Source organism: Mastigoproctus giganteus, chromosome 9, assembly GCF_048544385.1.
Source record: "Mastigoproctus giganteus isolate SK-2022 chromosome 9, ASM4854438v1, whole genome shotgun sequence".
NCBI classification, from domain to species: Eukaryota; Metazoa; Arthropoda; class Arachnida; order Uropygi; family Thelyphonidae; genus Mastigoproctus; species Mastigoproctus giganteus.
Genome location: NC_143583.1, coordinates 86,264,182 through 86,286,465, shown reverse-complemented (window position 1 = coordinate 86,286,465; position 22,284 = coordinate 86,264,182). Strand labels below are relative to the sequence as shown.

The 22,284-nt window shown below is 36.6% G+C and overlaps 1 protein-coding gene across 1 annotated transcript in view; it reads left to right on the top strand.

The window, feature by feature from the left end:
• l(1)G0196 (inositol hexakisphosphate and diphosphoinositol-pentakisphosphate kinase) overlaps positions 1-22,284 on the top strand; it is an 832,616-nt gene that overhangs the window by 255,783 nt on the left and 554,549 nt on the right. The window contains exon 11 of the mRNA XM_090381508.1: positions 21,897-21,983. Within this exon, the coding sequence (XP_090237634.1) occupies positions 21,897-21,983 (87 nt within the window). The remainder of the gene's footprint in view (positions 1-21,896; positions 21,984-22,284) is intronic.

Here is a 22,284-nt window from a genome sequence, read left to right as displayed (position 1 = left end):
GTAAGCATAATATTCAGTATTCCAGATATAATGCATATGGATATGTATGAAAAAATGTTATGATAATGCATATGGATATGTATGAAAACATGTTATGATAATGCATATGGATATGTATGAAAACATGTTATGATAATGCATATGGATATGTATGAAAAAAAAAAAAAAAAAAAAAAGAGGGTAATCTATTCAGTGCCTTATTTGATTAGCCATATGGTGCAAGGAAGCCTGAGGCTTTTGCTGCACCAGCCAAAAAGAAAAAAAAAAAAAAAAAAAAAAAATATCTGAATTTTCCAGAGAGAGAGAGAGAAAGAAAACAAGAGTCAGAAGTACAAAAGAATCACCAAGAAAGAGAAGAATAATGATAGCTAGCTCGAGACTCTGGGTGTGCCAAGCCCATACTCACCAGATGTGAGCCCCTTTTTCAGACATATTAGATTTTTTTTTTTCTCTTTTTCTGTGATTAATAGCAGTGAAAAATAAATACATAAATACAGGCAACCCCCGTATAACATGGTACTTCTACAACATGGTTTCCCTCTAACACGATTGATAAATTATGGCAATTCTTGCACAAAACGGTACTTATATAACATGGTTAGAGAATTGCGGCAAACCTTGCATAACGAGGTATTATTGAGCTTTTATTCGATGGAAACCCTGCTATTATGTTGAATATAATTTTTCAATGTTTCCATTCTCTTTTGTGTGAATCCCAGTTTTTGGCTCACTAGTCGTTATGAAAAAAAAAAAAGGAAATCCTCGTATTTTATTTTGTTGGGAAATCCCTGTGATAGGTTCTGTGCTATTGAACTGGCGGAAAAAATCTAGATTTCAATGTTATATTACTATTGGATAAAGTTTTATTTACAGCTGTTTAATTACAGCTATATAATACTTATTATTTTCCCTTTTCATGTATACTTTTCTTTTAAGTCTCTCTCCATTCATGTACACACACACACACACACACACACACACACACACACACACACACACACACACACACACACACACACAGTGAGAGAGAGAGAGAGAGAGAGAGAGAGAGACAGAGAGCTTATTTTAAAAATTCATAAGTTGAAAGATTTAAAAGATATTTTTCTCATTATTCTTTTGTTTGTTGTGGGAAAGATAAAGATTTATATAAATCATGTTAACTTTGAAATTGGAAGAAAGAATTTTAGTTGTGAAACTGTTTTGCCAATATGGAAATTACATAACTTTGCAACATCAATGAGCTAAACATTCAGAAGTGACTCCTCCCTCAAAAGCAACTGTTAATAGCATTATGAACAAATCAGAAATCAGGTAGTGAGAAAACTAATGAGAAATCATGTAATGTTCATACTTTCATAGAAGTGGAAGACCCACTTCATCTGTTTCTGCAACAAATATTGATAGAGTATGAGTGTCCTTGTTCAAGTCCACAAAAATCGGCCAGAAGATTGTCATTCTAACTGAATACCCCTCAGACCTCAATAATTAGAATTTTAAAGACTCCTAGATATAAAGCCTATATCATTAGTAGTAGTGGCACGTGATGCAAGAAAGCAAGCATATGAGCTTATGCAGCATCAGCCAAAAAAAAAAAAAAAAAAAAAAAAACACACCATTCCCTCCAAATGCCTGTCCAGTTCCTCCTTAAATTTATTTAACCTATCAAGTTCCACAACGACAGATGGAAGTTTGTTCCAGCAATTAACCACCTGCTGACTAAAGGCAAATTTCTGCACATCTGTTCTACCTCTGTCTTTTCTTAATTTGAATTTATGCCCCCTTAGGTTCGTAATCTGAACAAGTGGAAGGATCCCATCAGAATTCAGCGTGCTCAACCCATTCAACGCCTTATACACTTCAATCAATCAGATCACGCGCAGGTGCCTAGTCTCCAGCCACTGCAATTTGCAGAACTTAAGCCTCTCTTGGTAAGAGGATCCCTTCATTCTCCTTACCGAGGCGCCTCCGTAGCCAGGTGGGAAGGAGCAGCAGTGCGTAGCACGCGCTTCTTGATTAGACCGGGGTTCGAGCCCGTCACCACCAAATACGGAGGATGCGGAAAGGTCAGGGAATGACCACCGCATATCCCGGAGCAATATGGCCTTAGTTGCTAATGCTCCTAAAAACCAAACAACAACAACAACAACATCATTCTCCTTACCAATCTTGTTGCCCTTCTCTGTACACGCTCAAGCAAATCTACATTCTTCCTAAAATGACGCCTCCAGACCTGTACACAGTACTCAAGGCGTGGCCTGACCATTGCCTTATACAGAGGGACAATCATCTCCTTTTCCCTGCTAGCAAAATTCCTGTATATCATTGACAAAACCCCATGACGTGCCCTGGCAGCCTGTCTGCATTACTCAGAAAACTTCATATCTGACTGCACAATTACTCTGAGGTCTTTTTCATTTTCTACCACCATAAGGGTAGTACCACACAGTTGGTACATTTCTCTGGGGTTACTTCTACCCATATGCAGTACTTTGCTTTTGTCAAGGTTAAACTTCAGTTGCCACTTATTAGCCCATCTGCCCAAATTTTCTAGATCCTGTTGCAGTAGCACACTGCCAACCTTTGTATCATCTGCAAACAATTGTGGCTTTAATTTCGGTCGATCATGACAAATTTTAAATCTACATAAAAAATAGATTAGAATCACGTGACTACTCTTGTCGCCACGCAGCCACTACACTTGTCTAGCGAAATTTCAAGCAATTATGTTGTGGAGAGCATAGTGTATGTGCCGAATTCTTATTTAGATTATTTAATATTAATACCTGGCCAGTACCTATATATTAATTTAATAACTTTTGCTTTAAAATGAATACTACGAAAATGAGTAAAACGTATCATTTTCATAAAGAGTGGGAACTAGAATACTTTTTTGTAATTATAAAAGAAAAACGTTGTTTGAAAAATGTTGTTCAATGGTATATACCAATCGGATTTTCTGCCTAATAGTGATCCTAGAAAAAATAAATTAAAAGAACTTAAATCCAGATTATTCACACAACAAAATTTCTTCGTGACATTTAATTTACAATCTAAAGCAGTAACTGTAGTATCATTTGAAGTGGTCATCTTGCAAAAAAAAAATGCAAACTATTTTCTGTTGATCAATTCATCAAAGATGCATTTTTAGAAATAACAGATTCTGTTTAAATACTAAAAGTGTTATGGACATACAGCTCAATTGCTTGTTTTTATCCGTATGGTTTTCGATGATTCTACTGATAGGTATGGTTTCGTTAAAAGAATGAACTAGAGGTCTTGGTATACTTAACACATTCACAAATGTTATTAAAAAAATTAAATTGCCACTATTTAAGCTCATATCAGTAACAACAGATGGATGTGACGGGGCATCTTAACGGATTCATTGCATTGTGCCAAAAGGATGATGAATCTGTAACCAAGTTACAAAGGAAGTTAGGCAGGCGAAGGCAGATTACGAGAAATCTTTGGCAAGGGATGCAAAGAAAAACAGCAAAGAGTTCTTTACTTATGTAAACTCTAGAAGGAAGGGGATGAATCAGATTGGTCCACTTGATATTGATGGGTCAACTGTTGATGATCCTGCTCAGGTAGCTAACAAACTAAATGAATATTTTGCATCGACATTCACACATGAGGAGTTATTCAGCGAGGGGAATGCCAGAGGTGTATTCAACTCTAGAGAAACTTGTAATAACTGGGAGTAAAGTGGAGGAGAAATTGTTGAAGATAAACACAAGAAAGGCACCTAGGGTGGATGGGATCTATCCAGTTATATTAAAGGAGGCAGCAAACGAAGTAAACAAACCCTTAGCCATAATTATGAAAGCTTCCTTGGACTCAGGGGAAGCACCCATGGACTGGAGATGTGCAAATGTGACCCCAATTCACAAAGGAGGATCAAAGGCTGACACAAGTAATTATAGAACTGTGAGTTTAACTTCTTTTCCCGGAAAATTAATGGAGGCACTGGTTAAAGAAGCACTGCAGGATCATCTAGACAAGACTTCAGTTATAGCTCGGACACAGCATGGTTTTGTTAAGGGGAAGTCTTGCCTGACCAATCTGATTGGATACTATGATGCAGTCACAAAAGAACTGGATGCAGGGAATATCTTTGATATTATATACTTGGATCTTATAAAGGCTTTTGATACTCTTGCACATGGAAGACTGCTGCACAAATTGGAGCAGTGTGGCATTGGAGGCAAATTGCTGCTATGGATAAAGGAGTTGTTGAGGGGAGAAGACAGAGAGTGATAATCAATGGACACTGCTTATCGTGGACTAATGTTATTAGTGGAGTCCCTCTATTAGTGGGTCCATTATTGTTTTCTGTATTTATAAATGATATTGATGATGGTATATCAAGCTTAATGTCCAAGTTTGCAGACGATACAAAGGTTGGCATGGTTGTCAAGGACACTACTGACGCTATGCTGCTGCAACAGGATCTGGAAAGGTTGAGCAGATGGGCTGAGAGGTGGCAAATGAAGTTTAACATTGACAAATGTAAAGTACTACATATGGGAAACAGCAACTCCAGAGCAACGTATCAACTCTGTGGTACTACACTGACAGTGGTAGAGAATGAAAGGGACCTGGGGGTGGTTGTGCAGGCAGATATGAAGTTCTCTGAGCAGTGCAGATGGGGGCTGCAAGTGTAGCTCATGGTGTATTGTCAATGATACAAAGGGTATTAGGAAAGTTTTGCAATATGACGCAACAATGAATCACAGGAAGCTGCTTGTTGCTGCATGTTGAGACATGTTCATACGTGCATAGTAGCCGCCGCGCCAAGTCGATGGGCTCAGTTATTCATTAGTAGTGAGAGTGTAAAGTGCTTGCGATGGCATCGTGGTTACGAAATGAGATAAGGACAGTTTTGCGGTATAATTTCGTGCGTGGTTTAACCATAGACCAGTGCTTAGAAGAAATGCCTCTTGCACTAGATGATGATTGTCCACATCGTACAATGATATTCAAGTGGTATAGAGAATTCCAAAGGGGAAATTTCACTCTGGAGGATTCTGAGAGGCCGGGAAGACCACGAACGTCAGTTACGGAGGAAAACGTTACTGCTGTGAGGAAAATGCTTGACGAAAACAGGCGAGTGACCTACCAACAGATAGAGGATACTTTGGGCCTAAATGCACCAGCAATTCGTTCAATTCTGCAAGATCATTTGCACGTGAAGAAACTTTGTTCTCTCTGGGTGCCGCATCAACTGACTGAAGAGCAGATGACACGACGTGTGACTTGGTGCCGGGAGATGTTAAAAAAGTTTGATAAGGGACAATCTCGGTATGTGAACAACATCATGACAGGTGACGAGACTTGGCTGTACTATTACGATCTGCCGACCAAGGCTCAAAACAAAGTTTGGGTCTTTGATGATGACGACACACCCGTAATTGTCAGAAAATCCCGATCTGTAAAGAAGAAAATGATAGCTGTATTTTTCAAATCGAGTGGAATTGTGGAACGTGTCGTTTTGGACACGCAGAAGACAGTCACAGCTAAGTGGTATACTGAACAATGCCTGCCTAAAGTCATTGGATCTATGAAGAACCTGCGGCCAAAGTGAAGAATGGACACCTGGTACCTCCATCACGAAAATGCTCCAGCTCACCGCGCCAAAGCCTGCACCGAATATTTGACCACGACAGGACTGAAACTTCTCGAGCACCCTCCCTACAGTCCAGACCTTGCTCCCTGCGACTTTGCACTGTTCCCGCATGTGAAAATGAAGCTAAAAGGGAGGCGGTTTTCCAGTGATGAGGACCTTCTACGGGCTTGGGACAACGAGTGTGCTTTACTCCCTAGTGAAACTTGGCAGAACTGGTTTAAAGATTGGTTTCAGAGGATGGAGAGGTGTATTGAATGTAGAGGAAATTACTTTGAAAAAATTAAATAAACAAAGCTGTATTGCAAAACTTTCCTAGTACCCTTTGTATATAGGAATTTTTCTAGCAGGGATAAGGAGGTGAGAATTCCCTTGTATAAGGCAATGGTCAGGTCACACCTAGAGTACTGTATACAGGTCTGGAGGCCTCATTTCAAGAAGGATGTAGAGTTGCTGGAATGAGTACAAAGAAGGGCAACAAGATTAGTGAATGGAACAAAGGGGTGCTCTTATGAAGAAAGGCTTAAGTTTTGCAAATTACAGTGTCTGGAGACTAGGCACCAGCGAGGTGATCTGATAGAGGTGTATAAAGCCTTGAATGGTTTGAGCATGCTCAGTGCTGATGGGATTCTTCCTCTTGCTCAGAATAATCACCTGAGAGGGCATAAATTCAAATTGAGGAAAGACGGATGTAGGATAGACTTGAGGAAATTTGCCTTTAGCCAGCTGGTGGTTGGTTGGTGGAACAGACTTCCATCCCTTGTCGTGGAAGTTGATAGCCTTAATAAGTTTAAGGCTCAGCTGGACAGGTATTTCGAACGAACAGAGGGGTGAAGTGGAAGTGGTTATTTTTTATTTATTTATTTATTTATTTATTTTTTTTTTTTTGGCTGATTCTGCATAAGCTTGCTTTCTTGCATCAAATGCCTCTACTAATGCTAATGGTAATGAAAATGACATAAAATCAAATTAACCAAACAGGGAGGGGGTTGATATGCTAAATAAGCAGTGCCTGTGCCGCCATCTATTCCTTTCTTTTCTTCTATATAAGCTGGCTAAGCTTACATTAAGTCAGTTGTGTTGCTCTGATCTAGAATGCTGTCTGTTCTATAAATTATTTCTCGCTGCAAAAAGACAACCGCTGTGCAAATCCTCTGCATTGGTGTGATTGATCAGAGGTGGAATGGGTGGTTTGGTTCTTCGATCTTTTCGCCTTTGCGACGATTTGTATAGCGATTGAAATGCAGCAATTCCATGACTATTATTGGTCTCGTGGTCCTCTGTAGATATGGGGCATAATGGTTAGTCTATTATTTTGATATTTTGCTTTTTCTTTTAGTAGTTCTTTTAACCCTTTTTTTGGTGATATTTCACATTTTTTGGAACTGGTACCTTCGAGGGAGGTACCGCTAAATCATATTATAATTGGCATTATTTTAAATTTTATATCGGGTTTATTAATTGGATTTAAAGTTTTAAATTATATAGGGGACTATTGGCTACTGTTTATGTCTTATTACCTTTACTTCCCCCTCCCTGTTTGGTTTATTTGATTTTACGTTATTTTTATGTTAATTTTTCTTTGTACATTTTTTGCCATACTACTGGCTTTTGTTGTAATTTATTTTGTTTTATCGGATATGTGTGTGTGTAGTAACGAATAATGGTATTAAGAAGCTAATTAAAATATAGGGGGAAATGCCTGTATGAAAAAAAAAAAAATAATAATAATAATTATAATATAGATGGATCAGGGACACTGCATTCGCAAAATGTACCCTACAGCCATAATGTGTATATATATATAATATTGTAAGTAGAATGTGTGAAGGAGATTTTATTGGTTTAAGTCTAATGAAAATACGGTATACACTGGGAGCGATATATGGAATGAAAAAGAGGAAGAAATGGACTGGAAATTAAAATAAAGATAAGTGAAAAAGCGACCAAAATGGAATAACATTGCGGTGTCCTTCACAATTTTAGTGTCATCATCAGAGGTCATCCACCAAAATTATGAAAAAAGATAGCAATGTTCTTGCTTCTGTTTCCGACATGATCTGTATGGTATGGTGCACGTGTGTAGTTGCCACGTGCCGCATAGGCAAATTTTGATATGAATTTTGCATTATTAAGTTTATAGGGGATGTGCCAATAAAAGTGGTTATAATACGTAGTGCATACAGATCATGGATGACCTTACAGAAGCAAGTGAAAAGAATTGAAAAAACTGGATAAACTTTAGTAAGGAATATCAGTATAGGCCGGAAGAAAGGGATTTACCGTTACTATGTAAAACTGACCAAAAGAACAAGTGGCGGGGTGCCGGTATATTTATGTGGGGGAACGCTAGCGACTCCTAGCATTAGGTGTTAAAAAAAAATTGTTATGGTATGGTGTCTGTATAGATAGAAATGATATGAAATAAGTTAAAATTAAATATGATTACAACATATACATGTTTAATACACTGTATTAGGCCAATTGGTGGGTACAAGTTTTCTAGACTGTAAGACACCACAGAGGCCTAGTGTATTGTATATACACTATATACATACTTGGTGTGTATGGGTTTAGTTATTAGTTAAAGATTATGCTGTTTATTTTAATGTCCCATAGTTTTTTATGTTTTAAGATGTTAAGGGCTTTACAGAAGTGGTAGCGAAGATATGCTTTAAGGAAATGATTGTTAATTAGTTTTTTGTATAGTATCTTGATGTTATCGATAGTTGTTTCCTTATTGCTGCAAATGGTGGTTATTCTGATGCTTTGCGCTAGTATAACATTGGCATGTACTCCTCTAGAAATATTGGAGTTCCACTGTGTGAGGTTGACTATATTAAAGTTGAATGCATCACATTTGTTGTATAGGTTGATGGTAGCTTTGTTGTTTATTAATGTAATTTCTAGATCTAGGAAATGGGCTGTAGTATCATTGTTTGTTTTTTCTAGTATGAGTTCATTGGGGTATAAGTGTCCATAATCTATGATGAAATTAGGGCAGTTAATAACTATGAGGTCATCTATATATCTGTAGAAGTTAAGGTTCTGTGGAAATGAGTTTTCAGACCAATATAGATAGATATAGGTTAGCTATAATGCATGAAGAAGGACTTCCCATGGGTGTTCTGTTAGTTTGTTGATATACTCTTTTGCCATTGTATACAAAGTTATTGGATATACACAGGTTCAGTAGGTTGTTCCAGTAATTGGTATTGCAGGTTATATTCTCTCTATATTTAATATAAATATCTTTGAGTACTGTTTTTAGTTAGGTTTGGTTAATCCTTGTAAATAAGCTGTGGAAGTCAAAGGTTTGTATATTGGTAACTTTATTATTCTATAATAAATTTAATACTGGTAGGTTGTTGCCTATGATTCTGCTATTTTGTATGATGTTTAACAGTGGTTGCAGTAGCTGTTTGCAAGTGTTTTGCCCGGTTTGTTTGTTATTTGATTTTTTGGAGCATTAGCAACTAAGGTCATATTGCTCTGGGATATGCGGTGGTCATCCCCCTAACCTTTCCACATCCTCCGTATTTGGTGGTGATGGGCTCGAACCCCGGTCTAATCAAGAAGGCCCAGTTTGTGTACATAACTATTCTTGCAGGACGTTATAAATCTGAATCCTATGGGTTTTTTGTGGAATTTTGGAATGAAATATATATATATATATGGTAAGTTACAATTGTTAATGTTCAGTTTTAATTTTTTGTTGAAAGCTATGAGTTTCTTTATAATAATATTGCAGGTACTGGATATTGGTTTGTATATGTTGCTGGAATTAAGTTCAGTTCTCAAGGTGTGTGCATAAAAAGTTTTACAAATAAAGGCATAATTGTTTGATGCTTTATCCACAAGTGTAATTATAAAGTCTTTGTGTATATCTAGTAGTTTTTGTTTTAGTTTAGCTAAGTTATAGTTGGTTTTGTACTGGCTATATATATTTGAACTTAGTGATGCATATTTATGTTTTAATAGGTTGAAAGTATAGCTAATCCACATGTGGTATGCTTCTATAGGTGTGCTATGTTTATATGCTTGTCGAAAGCAGTAGTTTAATAGGTCTTGATATAGCTGTTTGTTGAATGCAGTTAGATTTATTTTGGTACATGGTCTGAATTTGAATCCTTGTGCTAGTATCTGAGCGTTGAGTCTGCAACGATGTTTAAATTTCCTGTGATGATGTGCCCATGGTCAGGATCAATATATTGTTGCATGTTACTTTGTTTGCATATGCAGTCATTAATGTCTGTATTATAGGATATTAAATTAGTTGCTATGGATTTGTAGTTGCAGGCTAATATTCCAAAGGGTTTCTTATATTTATATCTAACTTTTATGTTGCATTGGCTATTGTTAGGAAGCAGGTCATTATGATGATTTATATATTTATTAATGTTGATTTTATCCATTATTTCAATTCCTACTATTAGTTCACTCTCTCCCTATATAATATTTATATATCTTGTTCAAATTTTCAATCGTTAATAAAATACTTTTTATTCATCCACTCAAGTTCAAATACATTTTTTAAACTTGTAGTGGATGACACTTGATGTTAATACAGTTTTTTCAAATATTAATTCATTAATTAAATTTAATTAATTAATTTTAGTTTTATATGGGAGAAAAAAATTTCTCTTATATAAGATATTTAGCAGGATATAAATTTGGAATAAAATTGAAATCAACAGGCAGTAGCTCAATCGGTAAAATGCAAGGATTTCAGTATTTTTCACGTGAAGGTGAAGAATGCGAGTTCATTTCTTACGAAAATCAATAATTTTTTGATAAATTTTTGAAGTCGAAAGTTCGTTGTTGACCTAAGTAGGAATTGACTTTAAAAAATTTTTTTTATATTACTTGTTTTACTATGGAAATTTAAGATTATGATAGATTCTTTTGTATCCATTATATAGTGTGGGTTTTTTAGATTGAATTTACAGATATCGTCTATTATATGAAAGAGATGTTTGGTCTCGAAGTTGAATGTGTGTATGAACTTGTGCAGTGCTTTCAGTATACTGTGTTTAGTGCTGAAAAGTAAGTTATGTATATATTGTACATCTATGTTATTTTTGTCCCGGTCTTTAAGGGTTGATTCAAAATTGCCTAAAATCGGCTTATGTTTACCGTTAGCATTCTTAGATTTTTTAGATCGTTTGTGTGGTTTGCTGTGGAATTTAATTATATTGAATTTGTCATATACAACAGTCTGCTATGCTATTAGTAATAATTTTATGGTTGAATTTATTATTGAGCCCATATGGGTATAAGGTTTTTAATTTTAACATAAATAGTTCTTGTTTAGTTCTAATGTCGGTGTTATTGATGTGCACTAGTATGGATTTGTATATATTGGTGAAGCTGTGTGTTTGAAAGTGCATATATTCTATTTCTTGTTCTATGTTATTACTATGTCTATATTTGTAGTTGTTGATGTCTGATCTGTGTAGATTTAGTCTCAGGTGTAGTTTATTACTTGTTTGTCCAATGTATTTTATATTACAAGTTTTGCATGTTATTAGGTATATAACATTACTGGATTTACAAAAGGTAGGTTTATTAGCGTCATTTGTTATGTGTTGCGGGTGCATGCGAGGACAGGTCAAACATAGTTTATTATTACACATGTTGTATTTAAAATTATAGATCCCATATTTATCCAAGTTAGAAGCATTAGGTGCTGCTGTGCTGTGCTGTGCTGTGCTGTGCTGTGTTCTGTGTGTGTAATATGTATATGTATAGATTGATAGACGTGTTGCGGGGTACTGTACAGAGCATGTGTCCCCAGGGTCAAATTTATACTACTCTGCCTATGTAGCTTGTGTTCATTATTTTGTGGTTCCATATAAAAGATTACAAAAATATATAAAAAATAAAGTCTAAAATATATAAAAGCAATGAAGAGTGAATTGAAGGGTGAAGGGTGAAAGCAATGAAGAGATAGACCATAAGTTCAAAAGTAGGTATAGGAATAGTGAAAATATTTACCAAGAAAAATGTATATAAGCAGTTCTAGGTGGCGTGAGCACAGCCAGGACGAAGCTTAGGATAATAGTAACGAATAACGGTATTAAGAAGCTAATTAAAATATAGGTGGGGGGGGAAATGCCTATATGAAAGAAATAATAATAATAGTAATAAAAAGCTTATGGATCAGGGACACTGCATTCGCAAAATGTACCCTACAGCCATAATGTGTATTTTATTTTATCAAGGAGATTTTATTGGTTTAAGTCTAATGAAAATACGGTATACACTGGGAGCGATATATGGAATGAAAAAGAGGAAGAAATGGACTGGAAATTAAAATAAAGATAAGTGAAAAAGCGACCAAAATAGAATAACAGAGTTGTGAGGAGCAACCCTGAGGCAAGCAAAAAAAGCTGTCCCACCAAAGGGAGTCAAAGGCTCCAGAGAAATCTATGAAAATAGTCATACCTTTTTCAAACATGCAGTTGTTTACTCTGGAAAGAAATTCAACCAAGGCCTCAGTTCCCTTGATGAAAATCAAACTGGTCAGAGGACTTTAAAGAGCATTCAGTAAAAAGACAGTCTAGATGGGCAGCAATAAGTCACGCAAGGGTTTTACCCAAATTGAACAATAATGCAATAGGACAATAGGCTTTAGTAGAAGTAGGAGTACCGGGTTTGGAAATTAATTTTATCAATACCATCTTCCAAAGGACAGGAAAAGTTGCTTCATTCAGACTATTTATTATAGTGTAACAAAGACAGATGGATAGAGTTTGTGTAGTCGCTTGATAAAAATTATCTCGAGGTTATCAAGTCCAGGACAACTATTATTATTGATTTTAGAGATTGCTGAATCAACCTCTGCCTCCCTGCTTCAAGGAGTGGATTCAGAAGTAGCATAGTCCCTGTTGAGAGATCTGATTTGTTGATGAATAGGAAGATCACAGCAGATGTCATCTGAGGGAAGAAGTGCATCAAGTATGGCATTAATAATGCTGGTCTAAATCAGAGTTTTGGCATTCGGAGAGTCAACAAACTGGTAAATTTGCGGGGGGGTGAACTTGTTTCTAGAGAGACAATGAACCAGACTCCAAAGGTCAGAATTGCCTGCAGTTAGAACAAATGTTCTCCAAGTGGATCTTTTACTGTCTTTTATGGTCTTAGCATATTGCCTTTTAAAGTTGCGATATTCATTTTTAAGCTGTTCAATGTCTGCAGTTGGCCAGCTCGTATAAAGTCATTGGAAGGACTGGTGAACATGAAGCACAGAGTAGCATAAGATGGTCAAGTCACGACTCTACAGTATTGGATGTTTAGGCTTTTGAACAAAGCATCTGGACATACAGTGCACACTCAGATGCAGAATAATTAGTGATAGCATTCATCATAGAGTCCGAGAATGAGGATTGAAGAGCATCATGAAAACGAGTCCATAATATACATTTAAGGGAAAAGCAGTGAAGATCCTGCAGAGGAAAAGAAGTATCTGGAAAAGAAGACTTAATCACAAAGGTAAGAGCTCTGTGACCACTAGAGCAAATGCCAGAGTTAACAGACCAATCAGAAACAGTGGAAGCATTGACATGTAGTCACAGTTATGTCAACATTATTCTCTCCAGATGTAGAGCTGAAGGTAAAAGGCATGTCGGGTTGGTTGAGTGTAACAAGGTGATGAGAGAGTAAGAATTCTTCAATAAGTCTGCCTTTTGTCAGAAAAAGATGAAAATCAGAGTAGAGACTTCTTTGTATTGACATCTGACATGATGAAAAGGTGTGTAGAACCAGCAGTAGCAATAACATTATCAAGGTATTGAAGATAAATAATGATATCAGAAGGTGGAAAGTATAAAGAAACTAAAAAATAAGAAATGCTAGAAGTCAAGACATGAATGCCGAGAGCATGTCTTGTGGTAAGGCTGTTGATTTTGAAAACATTCAGATTAGCATTTGTTGTAACAAATGCAAAGTGTTGCTCAGCATGATCAGGCTGAATGACACAAATAGACAGAGGGAAGCCAGAAACTTTGCCTTGATGATATGGTTCTTGAAGGGCCAGTATGTCAAACTGGAGAACATCTAGATATTGCTGAACTTCATATGCAACTAGACAAGACTTGTGTACATTAAGGTGAAGGATACACAAGTCAGAAGTGATAGAGCCTTCTGCAGTAGAAATATTATTATAAGATGTATTATTCATAGTTGGTTCCTAATCTTATCAGTTCTTTAGCTGTTATAAACTTTTAGCATTGTGGATCATGAACAGTGTTTGTAATCCTTTCTAGATTTACAATTTGTACCTATCGGAGGTTCAAATTTACTTGTTCACTAAACACATGGCCACGCTTGGAGTAGGGTCCACAAGTGGGGGACTCCTGTCGACACATGGCAGTTATGTGACCGAAGCCTAGGCAAGTGTAACATTTCATCACTATCACAAAAGATCAAAATTTGTAGGCAGTAAACCCAATGTAGAGATGCTGGAACTTGCCAATGACCCAATGTACATTAATTTTTTAGAAATAGACTTAGTGGTAAATCAAAAAGTCAATTCCTTGATAAGATCCTCAAGTGTAATATCAAGATCTTGCAGATTTTTGAAGTAAAGATCTTCAAGGAATTCTTCTTTGGATAAGTCCTTCTCCACATAAAAAATAAGTAGGGCCGTGTCAGATATTTTAGGGAGTGATGAGGAGATCCGCACTTTAGACAAAGCTGGTAGAGACGCAGTGTTTGCTGCATCAGCCTCAGAGTAAGATTCTATAACAACACCCTTATTACGAGTAAGCCTTATAGCTTTTATTTTAATGTCCTTCACATTTTCCTTCAATGTCTTGGTCACTTTCGATTTAACAGCTCGGCTAGTACCCAGATTAGAGTTTTATCCTGCCTTTAAAATAATATTCTGTTGCACAGAAGCCAAAGCAGATTTACAGTGGTGGCCACTGAGGAAGAGATGGCCTTTAATTCAGGTGCTGGGGAACTAGGTGAACCATGTAGTACTTGAGCATAAGTCAAGGTGGTGGAAACAGGAGTTGGAGGAAGAGAGACATGATTTTTATTTTCTTCTAGTTTAGTCTGAAGCTTTGCATTCTCTAAGAGAAGTTTATTTAAAGTATGTTCAAGGCCGGCCCAGTACCAAAGAAGATTTTTGGACACTTGTTTAGTCACTTTGTTGGATTCTTTAAACAAACGATCCTCAAGATCCTTACGTAATAGATCTGCGGCCTCCTTAGGTGGAAAATTAACAAAGGGTATGGGTGGGACTTTTTGGAAACTACTTTCAGAATAAATGGTTGGATCAGCACTACATGAGGATGCAGTAGATTGCTGCATAGAACAAATAAACAATAGAACAATTTCTATAATGTATTTGGATTTTAGCAAAGAATTTGACTCAGTCCCTCATGAGAGGATACTGTATAAGCTGGAACATGTTGAGATTACTGGAAAGATTCTAAGATGGATTGCAGGGTGACTGCAGGGCAGAAGGCAAAGGATTGTGATTAATGGATATTCTTCAGACTGGTGTAACCTCAGAATTGGGTTCCCCAAGGATCAGTTTTTGGACCACTGTTGTTTCATTTTCATAAATGACAATGAGGAAGGGTATGATGTCAAAATTTGCGGACAACGTAAAGATTGGAAGAGTCATTAATGATCAGTGCCAGTTAGCACTCTTTTTGAGGATGACTTGAATGGGCTTCAAGAATGGTCAGAAAAGTGGCTGTTTTGTTTTAATGCAGCAAAATGCAAGGTTCTGCACTTGGGAAATAGCAACTCAAAATAATTTTTTTCTTCTACTGTTTTTATTTATCCCCACACTTGATGGGGTTAAATAAAAACAGCAGAAGAAAAAAAGGAGTTATGATAGAGGCATATATGAAATTTTACAAGTAATGTAAACTGCTCATAAAACTTAATTTTAAATAGTTTTATGGGCAGCCAGGAGTGCCCATAATGTTCTATTGATGATTTATTGAACAATATCCTGTAGAGAGAGATAGGGAAGTCATAATCTCACTGTGTATAGCAATTGTAAGACTGCATTTGGAACACTGTGTCCAAGTATAGAGACCTCATTTGAAAATATTCATTTAGTTTGTTAGCTACCTGAGCAGGATCATCAACAGTTGACCCATCAATATCAAGTGGACCAATCTGATTCGTCCCCTTCCTTCTAGAGTTTACATAAGTAAAGAACTCTTTGCTGTTTTTCTTTGCATCCCTTGCCAAAGATTTCTCGTAATCTGCCTTCGCCTGCCTAACCTCCTTTGTAACTTGGTTGCATATCAACTTGTATCTATCATAGGCTTCTGTGTCATGTGTTAATTTGTAATGCATGGGATACTTATGGGATACATGGGATTCCCTTGTATAAGGCAATGGTCAGGCCACACCTAGAGTACTGTATACAGGTCTGGAGGCCTCATTTCAAGAAGGATGTAGAGCTGCTGGAACGAGTACAGAGAAGGGCAACAAGATTAGTGAATGGAACAAAGGGGTGCTCTTACGAAGAAAGGCTTAAGTTTTGCAAATTACAGTGTCTGGAGACTAGGCACCAGCGAGGTGATCTGATAGAGGTGTATAAAGCCTTGAATGGTTTGAGCATGCTCAATGCTGATGGGATTCTTCCTCTAGCTCAGAATAATCACCTGAGAGGGCATAAATTCAAATTGAGGAAAGACAGATGTAGGATAGATGTGCGGAAATTTGCCTTTAGTCAGCGGGTGGTTGGTTGGTGGAACAGACTTCCATCCCTTGTCGTGGAGGTTGATAGCCTAAATAAGTTTAAGGCTCAGCTGGACAGGTGTTTTGAACGAACAGAGGGGTGAAGTGGAAGTGGGGTTTTTTTTTTTTTTTTTTTGGCTGATGCTGCATAAGCTTGCTTTTTTTCATCAAATGCTTCTGCTAATGCTAATGCTAAAAAAAGGCATTGATCCTTAGAAGGGCAGTTTGCATGGTGAGATTGGTAAAAGGGTGACTTTACGAGGAAAGACTTTGATTATGTGGACTACAGAGCTTGGCAACCAGGCTCTTAGACTGGTTGCCAAGTTCTGTAGGAATCTGAGGCACCTTAGAGAGTTTCCTCAGATTCCTACAGAGGCCCCTCTCAGTGCCTCCAAGGCTCTGAGAGGGGTTAGTAAAATGAATGAAGTTATAATTTTCACTGTTATGGACCATAAATTCAAATTGCAGGGGATGAGCTTTAGGAATTTAGGAAGTTTCTTTTAGGCAGTGAGTTTTAATTAATGTAACAAGTTGCCTTCTCAGGTAGTTGAGACTGACAGTTTGAAGAAAGAAATTCAAAAGTCAACTAGATCGCTTCCTTTGTGAGGTGGGAAGCACTTAATTTATATTTTCTTGTCTCTCTCTCTCTCTCTCTCTCTCTCTCTCTCTCTTTTTTTTTTTTTTTTTTGTTTAAGGCCTGTGCAGCATAAGCCTGTGCTTTCCTTGCACTATATGGCTAATACTATGTCACAATAAAATGGCTGAATGAAGAGTCTTTTGATGTTTTACTACATCTTGGGGTGCTGATCACCAAGCCCTCCTTCACTTTATATCATGCTATTCTCTTCATTATAAAAATCAATTTAATAAATCAGAGTCCCACTCACTGTTTTTACTATGCAACGTGTAGATGGCTTTAGTATATCCTGTCACTCATAAAATATAAGAATGATCAAGCAGAAAATTCAAGTTGCTATCAGTGGCATTACAATTTGGGTGGCAAACAATAGTTTTTATGTATTCACTCAGGAAAGCAGTTGTGTTTCATTTCATTAGAAAGTGAAATCTTCATTCTGATCCATTTTTAAAATTGGGTGATCATGTGGTACCTAATGTCCGATTTCTTAGTCTTACCATGGAGATAAAATTAACCTTCTTTAATCATATCAAACAGCTCAGAACCTCTCAATAATACTCTCAAAATTTTAAGAAACTTAAAATTTTGAGAGTATTATCAGTTGCTTCGTGGGATGTTGAACACGAAGCTTCACTTTATATCACTTCTTCACTTTATATATACCTTCTTTACTTTATATCATGCCACAGCAAGATCATGGTTAGGTTATGGATCTCCAGTCTACAATTCTGCTAAACCTAGAGCCTTAAAGTGGTTAGATCCCATTCATCACAGTGGCCTACATATTGCTCTTGAAGCCAACCACACACGTTCTATTCAGCATCTTTACACTGAAGCTGGTGAACCTTATAATTAAACTATATTATAAAAATTAAAAGTCATCCCACTCACTCAACTTTGGGATACATGTTTTCTTCTCTTTTGGAGCAGCTGTGTACTGCCTATTCATCCATTAATCAGCCAGCTGGTATACACCTTTCCTTCATACTAGAAACGTGGTAGCTTGACCTTTGTAAAATAGCTTTAAATTCCTTCCTCAATTCTTCCCTGGGCCCTTCTCTCTCTCTCTCTCTCTCTCTCTCTCTCTCTCTCTGATTCATCTCTTCAAGAACGGGGGAAAAACTACTGTCATTCAGCAACTTCACAAATCACTAATGGCTCAGTATAATTCATATATATATATATATATATATATATATATATGGATGCTCCAAATCTGTTCACGTTGCTATTGTTTTTCCAGCATCCATTAAATCCAGCTGATTACCTCCAGAATGCAAATATTTTTACTGCTGAGTTCTACTGTATAGAGCTCACCAGTGAATCAATAAATTGGGCCTTTTTCCTTAGTATCATATTCACTGACTTAGTGCCATCTTAGCATGGCAACAACCAGGAATGAAATCACAGCTATCTACTTAACCATATTCATACCATGCTAGTTCATCTAACTGAGGGAATGAAGGTTGTCCAGTTTTGTGGATGCATAATGTTAGCATATCTGGAAATTAGAAGGATGATCGGGTTCCTAAATTCATTATGGAGCCAATTTATAACACCTCTTTTAAAGTTCCTTTTACCAACTGTAAAAACTTTGCAGTGACTAGAAGTATGAATCATTGGCAGAATGCCTGAAAAAATCAAGAAGGCAACAAACTTCTTCAGAGCAAACTAATCGCTGGTCTTGGTGATCTGGTCAAAAGGAAGAGGGTCACTTGCAAGATTACAAATAGGTCATAGAAACCTTACTTTTACCTGCTCCTTACTGCCTCATATCCACCTGTCTATCTTTGTTGCCATACTGAAGCCACAGTCCATCATACCACTGTAGATTGCCATGTTTAGGCAAGCTACAGTCTTGTTAGTGCAAACACAAAGAGCTGCTGGTTGATAAATCTGAGGTAGGCACAGTGCTTGTTGTATTAAAAAGAAATCAGTGTTGTCAACATCAGATAATAACTCCTCTAAAATCTGTATTATTTAGTAATGTCATATGCACCTTTCATTAGTGCTTGGCTTTTAAGTTCCATTGTGCCCTAAAACCTATAATAACAACAACCAGAGTATCAGAATTCTTCCCTGAGAGGAAGGCCCCCCCACAAGGAGCCTCTTTACTGAATAGGGCAAATCCAGTCCCTTGGACACCTCAGGCAGTTTCTTGCATTTGTGATGAGACCATTTATCTTGTTATGTTGAAGAAGATGCAATGCCTCCCGTTGTTTTCTGCGAAAAGGATGTCAGAAGAATTTTGAACATTCTTGGTGCCAAGAAAGTGCTAGGTCCTGATGGTATTTCTCCACTTGTTCTCAAAACCTATGCTCCTCTTCTGTGTTGCCTTTCTACACTTATTCTACCCGCGTGTTTTCTTTTCTGATTGGAAATTTGCTTATATCCAGCCAGTTCATAAAAAGGGTGACAAAACCCTCCCATCCAATTATTGTGGAAAGGTTTGGTGAAACTGAAGCAGTTTCTCTTGACATTTCAATGGCTTTTGATCATGTTTTGCATAAAGGTCTTTCAAATAAGCTTCCATCTTATAGTTTGCCAACTGTTTTTTTTTTTTTTTTTTTTTTTGTAATTTTTTGTAAGGTCTTCTAATTTCTCCACTAATGCTATTGTTATTGTAATAGTATTTGCCACAGGCTTTTGCTGCCCTGACAAAAAAAACAAAACAAAAAATAAAAACCACATAGATAACAAAATACAAATTATATGCTTCTGTTCTCACACAGGTAACTATCCAGTTGACCTTTGAATTTATTCAAACTGTCAGCCTCAGCTACCTGCAAGGGAAAATTGTTCCAACAGTCCAACAATCAATGACTCGCTGGCTAAAAGAAAACTTCCTACAATCTAATCTAAACCACAAGCCCTGTAATTTGAATTTATGGCCCCTATTTCTGGATTTCTTTAGAACAGTGAGAATTTCACCTTTAGTCATTTTACTAATCCCTCTCAGAGCCTTATAAATCTCAATCAGGTAACCTCTGTGGTGCACAGTTGCCAAACTCTGAAGCCCACATAATTGGAGTCTTTCCTCATATAGTCATCCTTCTGCTGATCTCACCATTTCAGTTGCCCATCTTTAGACCCTTTCAAGCAGGTCAATCTCTTTTTTTCAGATAAAGTTACCATACTTGAACATAGTATTCTGAATGCTGTCTTGCAATCCTCCTGCACTGTTTTAATTGATCCCTACCAATAGGGGTTGCCCCAAGTGTAAGACCTTGCATTTAGCAGCATTAAAGCATAGCTGCCACTTCTCTGACCATCTTTTAAGTCTATTCCTGTCATCCTGAAGGAGTGCTGCGCTGCTTGGCATTGATCATTAACGACTTTGCCAATATTTATATCATCTGCAAATTTTGACATTATGCATTCTGTCCCTTCATTGATGTAATTTATGAAAATGAGAAACAACGGTGGTCCAAGAACTGATCTTTGAGAGGACCCCACTCCTAACATTAGACCAATATGAAGAATATCCATTAATCACAACCCTCTGCCTTCTCCCCTGTATCCATTAAATTACTGGTAAGATGGATTGCTGTACCCAGCAATCCATCTTACCAGTAATCCCAACCAGTTCAAGCTAGTACAGTATCCTCTTATGAGTGACTGACTCAAATGCTTTGCTAAAATCCAAATAAACTGTGCCAAAATTTTTCTCTAAATCTAGCTCATAACTATTTAAAAATAGCCTACTAAATTAGTAGGCTATTTCAAATGTAGCCTACTACATTTAGAGAGACATGCCATGTCTCTCTAAATGTCCCTGGATTGCACTCTTAAACATTGACTCTAGGATTTTTCCCACCACTGAAGTCAGACTAACTGGTCTGTAGTTACCAGCTTCACTCTTAGAACTGCTTTTATGTATTGGTGATACATTGGCACTTCTCCAATCCAAAGGAATCTCCACTGAGTCCAAAGATGCCTTTATAATTAACTTTAATGGTCAGTACACTCCCTTGCACTCTCCCTCAAAATTTCAGGGTATATGCTATTAACTCCGGAAGCCTTACTTTCCTTTATGCTCAAAGGTTTTTCCAATAAACAATCATCTGTAGTTACCATATCACTAATTTTCATATGAATTAGATTGATATGACACAGGGTGCTTACTGGGCGCACAGTGGCATATCAATAATTTACCATGCTTTTACCTTTCAAGAGAAGACAGTCCATCCATTATAATAATGCTTTAAAAAAAGTATGGAATGAAATTTTCTTATAATAAAAATGCTTGTTCCACTGTTTTTTTAAGACATTCTTATTCATAAAAAAATACAAAACAAGGTGAGTGCATTCGGAATATTGTAGTTAGGTAAGAATAGTAATGGGATATTCATATGAGGAGAGTTAAGGAAGAGCAGACTAATGATTGGAAACTAGGCTTCTAAGATGGAGGGCTGATTGAGGTGTACAAAACACTGAGAGATAGCAAACTGAACAATAGTGTAATTTTCTCATTCAGATGGGACATGAAAACCAAGGGAGGGGAATGGATACAAAGTAATAGGGAGAACTAATAGATGAGAGCTCAAAGTTGGTTAGTGTGTTGTTGACCACTGGAATAAATTGCCTATCTTGGATGTGAAAGTTTGTGACAAGGTTGACAGGCAGTCGGGAAAAGTATAATAAGAATGGACACAACTTAGCTTTTCATTTTTTTGAGGAACATTAATAGATGCTGCTACTATTAAAGCATTATATTTTATGAATGTTCAGCTATGCAGAAAGTATTCTTGAAGACTTGGATTTTATTTTCTGGTGTAATATTAACAGTATTACTATCTTTGCTCTAATTTTTTCATTGGACTATTGAAATACTCTGAGTGCACTAAACCTTATACTATATCTCAAATAAATAAAATGAAAGTGCAGATTGTTAACATTTTATATTTTATTTTAATCAAGGATGGAGCTTCGTTGTGTTACAGCTGTAATACGTCATGGTGACAGAACACCAAAACAGAAAATGAAAATGGAGGTAAAACATCCAATGTAAGTGGTTTAAAGAAAGGGGGAAAAAAAATAATAATCATAATTCTTTCAAAATAACTTAATTGTAATTCTCCTAGAAATGGAATGTTGTTGAATTTTTGAGATTATTAATTTAATCATTAAATTCAATTATTTGATGCAATTAAAATGAGGAGTTCAGATTTTTTTTAATTCTGCCTATTTCTATCTTTTCTTTTTTATTTTACAATTTCTGATATTGTACAAAGTGTTAAAATTAAATTGAATTTTAATTAGTGAAAATGGAAGTAAAATGCCTTGAATAATTTAATGTACACACTGC